The 12,923-nt window shown below is 39.8% G+C and overlaps 1 protein-coding gene across 1 annotated transcript in view; it reads left to right on the forward strand.

Annotated features, from left to right (window-relative positions):
• The window catches only part of WWC2 (WW and C2 domain containing 2), a 957,428-nt gene that overhangs the window by 785,558 nt on the left and 158,947 nt on the right, over window positions 1-12,923 (forward strand). The window contains exon 19 of the mRNA XM_086962466.1: window positions 11,277-11,441. Coding sequence (XP_086818592.1) covers window positions 11,277-11,441 — 165 coding nt within the window. The remainder of the gene's footprint in view (window positions 1-11,276; window positions 11,442-12,923) is intronic.

The raw sequence follows: 12,923 nt of genomic DNA on the forward strand, positions 1-12,923 counted from the left end.
AAACATCTGTTATTCGGTAGCAAGATGGCCCAAGGAGTGAATGTGCGCTTTAAAAATGCATATTGGTTTGGTTTGTGTTATATCTGTTTTATTTCACGTATATGCAAATATATCTATGACCTTTCATTTGACAATAGTTTTGATATGTTATGCTTCATTTCATGTTTCGGGTTGAGAATGCCTTATATGTTTAATTTATCCGCCACTGTTCGTCTTGGTTAAGTCCTTGCCTATATATTTTTTATGTTTCATGTGCAAACATAATAATGACGTAGTGTTTAACACCAACATTGATATTTTCGCTTCTATTGATTTGTCACATGGCTAATGCTTTCCCTGTTTAATTATCTATCACTTAGTGCCCTGTTTCAACCTTTGCTTTATATAGAGTCTCTGTGTCCTCTACTCTCACACTGTGCTATGTGAAGTGATGTGATGCTCTTGTGCCTTGTAAGTATTATAGGAAAATTGACCCCCCCCCCCCCCACCAGATTTCCTATCTTCAAATTATCTCCAAGCATCAGGTCAGCCGTGACAACGATACAATTAACTGAAACGAGTATCAAGCAGTGCTAGAAATTCCCAGAGGGCTATTGCAGTACAATTGATATAATTGTAGTAAATGGTGCTGCCTCATAGTACTTGATGTTCACAAGAAGTCCCTTTAGATCGAGCCTACCAGACAGAGCAAGCAGTCTGGTTGAGAACGATATAATGTGGACTTACCACAAACATACATGGATTGAAGCATGTCTATTGCTTACCATTCATTGTTTGGCTTTCATGTCACTCTCATTTGGCTACTTCTTATTTGATGGCTTTTTTTATCGATCTTGTGTTTGACCCTCTCATGAAGCATAGCCTCTTTAACCCCTTCGATGCTCATGACGGAACGGTTCCGTCATGAGCATCGGTTGAGCTGTGGAGCTCCGCGAGCGGCGGAGTACTGTAGAAAAATGCTTGTCCGCACTGTGCAATCATTGTGAACAGCACCATGCACAGCGCAAGCTTACCTTGTCTGCCGCTCAAGTAGATTTTTACTCGAGCAGCAGCTTTCTCAATACGATTGGACAGTTTCTCAACGCAAGCGGTCGCGAGCATATGCGACCACTCGCAGTGAGAAACCTGACCTCCCCACGTAGAGAAATCTCGCCAGGAGGTTTTTTTTTCCACGCTCGCACTCGCCAACTTGATGTTGGAGATCGCAAACGAGGAAAAATCTCACCGGAAGGTGGATTTTCCTCGCTGGAGCTCGCCAACTTGGCGTTGGTGAACGTGAGCGAGGAAAAACACTCCGCTCCACTGCGCAAAGCGGAGTTCCGTGTAATCCGGAGAGTGGGAAACTCCGCAAACTCCAAGAGCCGAGCGGAGTTCACCGCCCAGGGGCAATGGTGGCCACTTCTTTGAAATGCAATAGGTCTCACATTTACTAGAGTTTGAGCTATTGGCATTGTAAATGACAATGGCTTTTACTAGTGTGTTAATTAACAAAACAGATAAATAAAAGGCATTGTCATTTACAATGCCAAAAGCTTAAACTCTCACAAATGCGAGACCTATTGCATTGCAAATGCTTGTTTGCATTGTATTGTAATTGTAATTGCATTTATATAACGCTTACTACCCCTGACGAGGTGTCAAAGTGCTTTTTTAGCGAGTAGCACACTACTCCGGAACCCATAAAGGATTAGTGGTGAATTAGTATAGTGAAATATGAAAGTACTTGGAGTGGTGAATAAGTTAGTCAGTTATTTGGATCGAGAAGGATAGAGGTGGGATAGAAGAGGGAAAAAGGTTTGCATTTATATAAATCTTGCTTCCCCTGATGTGGTGTTGAAGTGCTTTTTTGGCGAGTAGCACGCTACTCCGGAACCCATAAAGGATTAGTGGTGAATTAGTAGATTGAAATATGAAATTAATTTGAGTGGTGGACTTGCTAGTCTGTTATTTGTAATTAAAAGGCTAGTGGAAGGATAGAAAAGGTAAGGATTTAGATTTCCCCAATTTTTTTTTTTTAGCTCATTGCAGTAGGAGGAGGCTTGGGATGAGTAAAGGGGAGGTGAAGAGTCAGAGAGAAGGCTTTGGAAAGGCTTGTTTGGGAGATTTGAATTGTAAAAGAGGTATGAGATGATGCAAGGAGGGGTAGAGTAGGAAAGACTCTAGAAAGGGTTATTTTGGGGATCATAGGACTGTTGTGGTGTTTGGGATGAATAAGCGAAAGGAGGTAAAGGTTATATTGATAGAGGTATAGGGGTACAGGGCGAGAAATAGGGCAGTGCATTGGAAAGAGTAGTAGAATGAATTTTGAGATGAGCCGGAGAGTTGAGATAGAGGATATATTTGAGAGTGGTATAGGGTGAGAAATAAGGTAGTGCATTGGAAAGAGTAATAGTATGATGTTTTATATGAGTGACAGAGTTGAGGTAGAGGAAATATTGACAGTGTTATAGGGTGAGAAATAGGATACTGCATTGGATATGCTGAATTAGAGTAAATGTAATAAATATATAGAGATGAGGTTCCCACACCTTATTTTTGTACATTCAAAGGCATTCTAGTGGACCTTCTGTGGGGCTCCAAGCACAGAATAGTGGGACTTAAGACATTACAAAGGACATGCAGCCGGGGAGGGTGGGACTTAAGAGATTACAAAGGACATGTAGCTGGGGAGGGCTTAAGGTTCCCCACCTGGGATTCTATTATATAGTAGTTCATTGGTTAGACGATGATGACAACTGGGAGTAACAACACTTAGCAGGTACATGCAGAGGACGCCCTTTGCTGAACCTTTTGATGCTTTGCTCCAGAATTCCCGCATCCCTTTGTAGAACATGTGACCATCATGTGGGAGAAATTTGTCAGACGTGTTGTGTGACATTCCCCTTATGCACCGGATATGCCTCTCTGGGCAGCGCAACCTTTTATGTGCATTACTGGGTCTATGTCAGTGTGTTGTAGAAAGGACGGAGGGTGTCATTTATTGTGAGATCTCTATGTTGACCATCGTTTTATAACTCGGGAGGAGGCAGTGACTTCCTTTAATTTGTGAGTCAGGCAGTATCTTCAATACTGGAAGGTGTTGAGTGTTGCGAGGGAGGTGTGGCCATCCTTTCTTGAGGAACCCTCCAAAACTAATATAGTAATGTTGATGCTGTATCCTGCCCAGGGGTGTCAGTTGATATCTAATGTCTACCAGACTTTATGTGTTGACGTGCCGAGGTGGCTCTTCCCGTACAGGCAAAATGGGACGCGTTGGTGAGGAAACTCTTGAAAGAGAAGGAATGGATGAAGGTCCATGAGGGTGTCCAAACGGTTGATTCTAATGCGCGTTTTAAACTCCTTACATACAACTTTCTACTCCAGACTTTTCCCACCCTACGGACATTACATATGAGGCATGCCCACATTGTGAGTCCCTGGGGTTGGTTTTATCCATATGGGTACGTTTTTCCTCTACCTGGAGATGCTGATGAAGAAGTGGTGTCTGTATACTCGGAGGGGTGATTGCAAGGTAGATAACAGAAAGGTAGGACTGATAAGGCACGGATATAACTAGGACTCATTTATAAATTATATTTAATATGCTGGTCTTACACAGAAGTAGGCTGGGAAGGGGGGTGGGGAGATAAGCTTGTAATAAAATTGTATGGAGTTCCATAGATAATATAGATGGATTTTCTCTCTATGGTGTAACAAGACTATGATGGATCCTAGCTATTGCTTCTTTGACTATAGATGAGTATTGAGACATTTATTTGCAAGAGATTTTAGTGGTCTTTGCTCTACCCTTCTCTCTCCTCCTCGGATGTCTTGGTATTTACTGATAATGCAACATGTTGAATATCTTTCAATTATATGTGGATGGTAGGGGAAGGAGGATGGACTATTATTTAAATGTGTTGTCTGTGACTCCCTAAATGGCAATAAAGTTATTTAAAAAACAGCTATAAACTGAGTAGAACAGCAATTCGATGATAAACAAATCCTTGAGGTATAGCCCCTTCGCTGCGGGGGTAATTCCCCCGCTGTGCTGGGGGGGAGGGGGGCGCGCACAGCGCCTGCATGCTCATGACTAGCTGAGCTCGTCATGAGCTACAGTGCTCCTGTGCTCATGACGAGCTCAGCTCGTCACAGGTGCATTGGCTTCCGTGGAACGCTCAGCACAGCAGGGGAATTCTCCCCGCACCTGAGCCTTCCACGGCCCATGACGAGCTGAGCTCGTCATGAGCACCGGAGCACCGTGCCTCATGACAAGCTCAGCTCGTCATGAGTATGGAAAAGGTTAATTTTACAAATTAAGAAACAGCAAAAAGATACATACCAAAAATATTATTTAGGCCAAGTGGACAAATCGGTGGAATAAGACAGGTTATGTCATTCAGTTCATACACACAGTAAACCACTTTAAAATCAGGTACATAGTCAAAGTGCAAAATGAGCAGAAGAGCAGTTAGATCATAAAATGTCCATTTAGCACTGAGCTACAAATGTAGAAAAAAATAAAGGGGAACGTGTCAAAGTAAATATTATTGAAACCAAGTGGACAAACGTTTGCAAGGGAGACCTATTATAACATTTGGTTCGTACACTAAAATATAATAAAAATACATTTCTGGCCAGAGATTTAGAAAAGGCATCCTGTCATACTGAGAGAACAAGATCCACAATAAAACAGTTATATTTCTATGACAGTGAGCATCAAATCCAATCTGGGTTATGTAAGCCCATCAATGTAACCCCCAGGTTGGGTCAGAATGCATCTTCACTGAAGGGCAAATTAGTTTGATACAGCAGAAGGCCCAACAATTTCCTTTTATGCCTAACTGTTAAAAGACATCTACCCAAACTTAGTGCCCTGCGGATACTGATGTCGGATCTGAAGTGTCTTGTTCCCAAAGAAATGCACATTGGTTTGATCCATTATCTCCTAGATTTAGCATAAAGGGGACACAAAAACAATAAATGTTTTACATCCTCTGTGCTGTTAGTGCAGAGCATGCAGTTCTGTGATTTAGAGTCACCTGTTTCCCATTTGCACTTTAATGTATTCACATGTAGGGTGGCAAGTCTAAATTTAGTTAAGAGGGTGTGAGCTAGGGTTGGAATAAAAATGTTCATATATAGCTCTAGTGATGGGGCAATTAAAGTCCAGAAATCTGTCAACTCACCTTACATCACATTTCAATGGTACAATTCAATCACATGGGTCCAGTATTTCTCCTTTACAACTACTTAGTTAGGTTTGATTAGAGTAGGATCTGACCAGTACATGCCCAAGCTCAAATTGTTCAACTGCACCTTAATATAGCTAAGCCAGGGGATAGTATTGCGTTACCAATATTGACTATCTCCTTGAGTGCAAACCTATAGCTGGGCAGTTCATGGGTGGACCACCCCCACCCCCAAAAGAATTGGGGCCAGATGTAGGTAAATCTGATTTACCGATTCTAAAATACCGAATTTTACCGATTTGGTATTTTAGAATCGGTAAAGTAGATGTAGGTAAAAATTCGGTATTATTTACCGAATCAGTAGAATTCGGTAATTACCGAATCGGTATTTACCGATTCGGTAATTGCCATTCATTCCTATGGGCCTTGAAGGCCATAGGAATGAATGTCAATTACCGAATTGGTAAATACCGATTCGGTAAAATTACTGAATTGTCAAGGGTGGCAGGGTGGCACTTTGACACCCTGTTGCACCCCTGATTAGTGCTTGTGTGCCATGTGGCACACATACATGCCCTAAGGCCATGTATGTGTGCCACAAGCACAGGTGTACATGCACAGATTTGCATGTACACAGGTAATCCTTATTTACCACCAACTAGTAGTTGGTGGTAAATAACGATTCCTTAAAGCACTGTAGCACTGTTTAAAGTGCTAACTACATATCAAACTGGAGATTCGGTAATTTTACCGAATCAGTAATTTTACCGATTCGGTAAAATTACCGAATCTGCAGTTTGATATGCCCCTACAACTCGATATCCAAATACCGGTCGGTAACGGCCGAAAATCGGTATTTTCGGCCGTTACCGACCGGTATTTGGATACCTACATCTGGCCCCTGGTTTTGAGCGCCAGACTTTTACAATCAAAACATATTTTTTACTCACACACGTATGTTCTTCTACTGTTGATATGTTGTAGGCTTAATCTCTCTCACTTTGCTTCATCTAGGAAAGCATGGAGCTATGGATCAGCTCACTTCAGCGATTGTCTCTATTGCTCTGTGAGTGTGCTTTTTGATAGAGCTGTTGGGCCAGTCCCTTAGTTTTTAATTTTCTCCTTTTATTTCTTTCCTTCTCCTGTTTATATATGTATTTATTTATTTATTGGGGAGCATATTACAGCTCTACAAAGCATGATCCCATGCCTCTCACTTGCCACTGATTTTATCTGTATTCCTGGAAACCGGCCAGCCGTCTTGTAATGGAATTGTCCATAGTTTATCCTTGAATTAGGATTCTAAGCTGGGTAAGTGGTTGCTTCTATACGTGCCAGCCATTTCAGAAGTGAAAAAATACCTGGACGGCTGCCTGCTACTATCTTTACTCATACTTTTTATTGCAACCATACGCCTTATCCATTCGGACAGTGGCATGTTTTCTTTTATCTACTTTTATTCTTTCCACTTATTTTACATATGCTTGTTGAGTTTGTGTGTGTTTTGTCGAGGGTGGATAACTGAGTGAATGCAAGAATAGGTCAATGGATTAATGAGCCAAAACCTCATGTTGTTTTTCTGTGCAGAACATCTGCCCACTCAGAATAAGGCGGAGTAGAATTCCATCAGGCAAATATGCTCCACCTGACTCATAATCAGAGCTTTTGCAGTGAATGATGTAAAATTATGAAGGTCTATTTGCTTAGCTAAAAAGCCTTTGCACATGCTAAACATTTTGCAGTGTATATCGCCTCGAGTCACATGTTGTGTATTAGTCTGCAATTTAGTCGTTGAGTTCAGAAACATCATCTATCTATCAATTAGGCCTGTGAGTTTCTCAAGGCGCTGGTGGGGGACGGGGGGGTGCGAGCAGCTTAATTGGTCATTTGAAGAACCAGGTCTTGAGGTCCTTTCTGAATCGGTGCAGTGTCGGGCTCGGCGAGGTAGGAGAAGGTTCTCACCCCTGCTCTGGCCCTGTGGATGCGAGTCTTGTGGCTGGGGCGAGGTCCGCAGAATGGAGGTTTCCCTTGGACATGTGGAAGGAGAGACGTTCATTGAGGTATTGGGGTCCGGTGTTATGGAAGGCTTTGTAGGCACGTGTGAGCAGTTTGAAGGTTATTCTTCTTTTGACGGGAGGTCAGTGGAGGTCACGGAGGTGTTGGGTGATGTGGTCATGTTGCTGGATGTCGAGGATAAGTCTGGCTGCTGCCCCAAAACAATTTTAAATACGGGTGTCGACCATATGTAGGTACATGGGGACATGCTATGATATTAAGTGAAACTCCACAGTGCCCCAGTAAGTAGTCATCATATTAAAAAAAAATCGTCATTGGGTTCAGAAGGAGAGAGGAAGGTGAAAAGGTTTTAGAAGAAAATTATAATATTACTAAAAGTAACAAAGCAGAGCCACTTTCCCTACACATCCACCAAAATTGGAATGGCTTCCTCTCCATTTACATCCTGTATATGGATTTACTCCTGAAAATGACATGAGTACATCTCTGCCCATGTTTAAGTAAAGAATGTGCCTAGGCATAATTTTCAAATACCACAAAACTCACATTTGTGTGGGCTTTCACTAAAGTTTAATGGTATTGCCACTATGAGGCACATTTACTCCCCCATGTAATATTACGCTATATTATATTATATGTGTATAAGCAGACCACCATGTTTGTGATGATTAATGGAAAACGTGATGCATTTTAAAAAGAAAAACAAAACCTTACTGTTTCATTTTTTAAGAGTGGGCAGTGGTCTGTGGGATCACTGTCTGCTCTTAAGAAATATTTTCACTATCAGTCACAAAGGTGAAGGGGCCCCCTGGGGACCTCTTATAGTTTGGGAGTGGCTTACCACCCGTTTCAAATGGGTGGTAAACTGTGAATATATTGTGGCTGCAATTGCGGCTGCAAAACACTCTCACATAGAAGTGCCAGGCGCTATCAGGAAGGGACGCCCTTGGCACGCCTCTTCCTAATAGCGAGTTACAAACCCTATTAGGCAAGTCGATAATAGGTTACCGACTCACAAAATAGGGTTTCCCAATAGGGCAGAACTATTTTGCAGTTGCAAGCAGGCTGATTTCCAGTTTGCGACCTCAAAAAACGGTTGTACATCAGACCCATATTAAGTATGCCTGTTTAAACTTCTTAGACAGAAACCAGCCGTGAGATCACACACCAGTATAGGTATAGGTCTCAGGTATTCCTGATAATTTGTGTGTGTAAAAGCCTAAAGTGCTTCAGCCTAAGTCCATGACAGCTGTTTCATGACTATGAGCAAGCAGATTCAGACATGTATGTACGAGAACAAAACTGCCTCAAACAAGACCTAATCATGTTCTGTCTGTATTACTTATGATGGGGCTGGTCAGCATACACCATTCTTGTATCATGATTCTGTTTTCAGCCACTTTTAAAGAATGACAAACTTTCAGAATGCACAGATTTTAAAGGTGGACTAAGAGGAAACAATATGGGGCAATATGGCCTGAAGAAACGTGGGCCTCTCTAGAAAAATGAAATCCTCTATGAATATTAAAGAAGCAAACTTGTATTCATTTGCTCCTTTGTGCAACATAATGTTGGGGATCCCTCTGTAAAATTAGAGGTTTTCATTCCCAATCATGTTTTAGGTACAGTAATGATGGGCCTGAAGTACTAAGCCATTTTTGCAGTCATCAACGCTGTGATGCGCAAAAGTAGAGATTTTTTTTTTACCATAAAATGGCATTTTGGTATTCACTAAACTCATTTTGGGATTCAGTAATGGCTTACTGAACCATAGATTGGATTCAGAAATGGATACCAAATCACAATTTGAAAGGGTCATGTTTAGGGTATCCATTCCAAATTACAGTTCATTATCTGATGTATCAGTGCTTTGCGACCCGAATTCCAATTGCAAAGCATTGAAAAGTTACTGAGACCTCAAGGAGGTGATAACTGGTTTGCAAAAGAAAAGGATGCCCTGGAGATCCAAATAACTTTATGAATGTTAAAAAACTATCTCTGTGATGGCCTCCAATCAGAGTGAGTTGCAATTTGCAACTTACCTCATTAATATTCAAGAGATAGATTGGATTGCGACCCACTTCAAATGAGGATTTTGTGAACCAACATATTAGTACATAGGTCCATTTGCAGAATCAGTTTGCAAAAATTCAGTGCAAAATTTGCATCTGCTTTTTATGAACCAATTCTTAGTACATCTGGCCTGACATGGCCTGCATCACCTCAGATGGCCTGGGGTCCACTATGGAGACAGAGGATACATGAGTCCCCTGCAGAATTTTCTTACCTAAGTACTGCGCCAATTCCGAACCCTCACAAAGGAAGTGAGCTAAAGCAGACTGTAGATTTTGGAGCATCTTTTTGTTAAAGAGCAGAGTATTTGGCTCAGAGCCTGCTTCAAACTGGAGTCAGACTCATTGGCAAATGTTGTGCTTACCCTGTTATCTTGTGCACTTTGCTCATAGTACACATTCTGGATAGGCACATTTGAGGTACTGTAAAACCTACCATGCTCAAAATGCACATTCTTCCATTTGCAACTCTCCACATTGGAAAAAAAACGTTGTCAGTTGAGTACAATGGAGCATGTTCACAAACTGTACTTTGTAGTAAGTTTAGTAGTACTATAATAGTACCACTAACTTACTACAAAAAGTTGTTCACTGACCTTCACGTGGAGGTCTACCCCTCTGCCTCTCCTGTTTTTATGTGGGGGAATCTCCACACATGTAGGTATACGTTGTAGCAGTAAATGTCGGTGGGACAGGGTTGTGTGTCTGGAAAATCGGGAATATTTATGGAAATAGTTTAGGAAGAAGAAAGGAGGTCCAGAGGAGTTTAGATACTCACACACACAAAATGTTAGCCCATTACTATTGACAAACTGCAATTCTATATTTAATACCGCTAAAAGAAAGAAAACGGAGATAAGCGCACTCCAGCTCACAGCTGAAGTACATCCAGCACCACACTTGGCCAATCACTGGTAATGCAACACCCTCCTACAGAAAATATTGGCAGCAGCAACTTAAAATAGTAGCAGATAAGAACTCTTTCTAAATTAAATTACCTTATTTTAACTTTTTAAAAATATAACTTAATGTAATCTAATGTCAAAATGTGTTTATAAATATAACATAACTATTAGTTTATGATAAACTATGTAAATAACCTTTTTGAAATGTAAATATTAAAGTAACTTTATTAAAAAAATATATATTAATTCCGTAGTTAACTTTACAATGTTTACTACATAAGAAATGTAAATATTAAACTTTCGGTATGATTTTTTCATATACATTATTTAAATGTAATATAATAAAGATGTGCTAATATTTAATTAACATGTAAGTTAATAATTTACCATTTTTTATTTTGTTCTGATTTAAAATAAATATTTTAATTTAATTTACATTGATGGTTCATATTAAAATATGTTCACACTTTCTTTTAAAGTTAAATAAGCTTTTAAACTTTTCCCTTTATTTTCCCTTAGGGTGATCTCTGCCCTGATGGCAGAGACCTCCGTTTACGTGTGACAGTTAAAAGCATTAACGTAAATTAGGCTCTACCCCCTGGATTCAGGATGTAGGGGTATATATATCTACGCTTTTGAGTAACTTTACACTTGCAATTGATAAATAGCCAAGAGTAGCAAAGTTAAAGAAAACTGTAAGAGTAAACTTACATGTGCACATTTACTCATGTGTAAGTGTACCTTCGTGAATACTCCCCGGTGTTTTATTTCTGTCTGCATTCCTTTCCATATCCCAAACCTTTTTTATTTTTCAACACGCTTTCCCCAGTCAATCCTAATGTACTATTGGTCTATTCATGTGCCTAGCAGACAAGAACCAAGAGCACTAACCAAATATTTTAATTGTTATTGTGACTGAGAATTGTGTGAAAGATATCCAAAGACTGAATGTAAATGATGTAAGCATGAACATTTGAAATTGAAAGCACTAAGGTTTGTATTGTTAAATTTACTTTTTTTTATAATTGTTGTTACTTTATATGTACAAGGATACGGGAGCACTAATCTGCTTCCTTTAAATTATTAATTTTCTCCCTTTTGTACTTTCACAGGTTGATAAAGAGACTAACACAGATGAATCAGCCAATGTGAGCACAGCAGTCCGACCCAAAGACCGAGGAAGCTTATCGTCTAGGCAGCGTCCTTTTGTCAGGAACAGTATGATTGTACGTTCACAAACATTTTCACCAGGAGAAAGAAATCCGTACATTTGTAGGGTAAGAGCTCATGTTTTTATGTTGGTTGCATTCTGTCTGTGCATGCTTCATTGCCCGTTGCTTGATTGCCTGTTGTATAAAATATTCATGATTCTGTCATGTGGAGAGTAGGCCTGAGTGAAATGATAATTACGCCGGAGTAATCAGAGTAATTTCAGTAATTTCGTTTTAATCTTGTGACGCGTAATTCCCAAAAATTATATCATTATTTCTGTTTGCGTAATTTGGGACAAAATGCCTTCTCAATAGTACAGGAACAGAGTGCGTGCATCTGCTGTTCCTGTTCTGTCGCATTTAGTGCTATTTTCCAAGTATAAAATGCACCATCTGGTTGATTTTAGAAAATAGCATTAAATGCTGTGTTACACTCCTGGCTTAAATCCACATAATCTCGCTTAATTTTGCTGTAATTATGCTATAGCACATGACAAAAGTTATGCTTACTCCTAGTGGAGAGTAATGGGATGATCCAGAACATCTCTAATTTCTCTTCCCTATTTCATACTCAACAGGCACATTAGGAAAATCTCTAATAATGTAATTTTTAGAATTTAAAAAAATCCTTTGAAAAAGGTTCATAGAAGACGAGCCATATTTTTTGTTGAATCTTCAGATTATTGCCCTGGCCTTTATCTACCATTCAAGCTTATTGTTTTAGCAATATTATACACATATTTTATTACATTTTTCTTACAATGTAGATGGTGCGCTCTTTAGAAATCGACCGTGTACTAGTGTTTCTGTTGACTGTTCCATCCACTGAAATCTATACCATAATTGTGAAAGTAGTCAAAATCAACGGGGGTATACCCAAATTACCCTTTTAAACTTGGGTATGGGACGTATTTTTATACAATAGAAAATGGTATAAAGGAACAAATACAGACCAATTTCTGAGTAGAGCACAATTAATTACCCTCTCCACAATTATTATTCTTGATGAATGTTTCAAAACATATGTATGGCGCACATGAACAATGACACCTAATCAATTAAATAAACGCAGAAGTGACATATATCACAACATTCTGTACATAAATAAATAACAAAAATACATGATACAGTAACCCTAAAGAATTATTCTCGCTAGTGTCCCCCTTACAATTCTGGCTGGACCACAGAGGTAGTCAGGTAACACACTTAAGGCTAGTCAACTAGAACACCTCGTTCTAGTGTGACACCCTACAAATCCACAAATCACTATAATTCCAATGACTCCTCCTTAGAAGTGTTGACGTGACCACGTTTCAGCCTTTTCTTCTTAGGCCTCCTCAGGACAGGGTTTATACATTTCTAAACAAAACAAAAACAACAACATTACTCCAGTCTTCTCATATGAGGAGAGTAAGCTGGCTGAGAATCGCGACTGCCCATATAAAAAAAAAAAAACTCACCTGGGCCCATATATCTATATATATAATAAAATAGGTAAACCTACACTCAATCAATTTAGATTTTACCATTCAGGATCTATACCATTTG

The sequence above is a fragment of the Lissotriton vulgaris genome, chromosome 3_1 (assembly GCF_964263255.1).
Source record: "Lissotriton vulgaris chromosome 3_1, aLisVul1.2, whole genome shotgun sequence".
Taxonomy (NCBI): Eukaryota; Metazoa; Chordata; class Amphibia; order Caudata; family Salamandridae; genus Lissotriton; species Lissotriton vulgaris.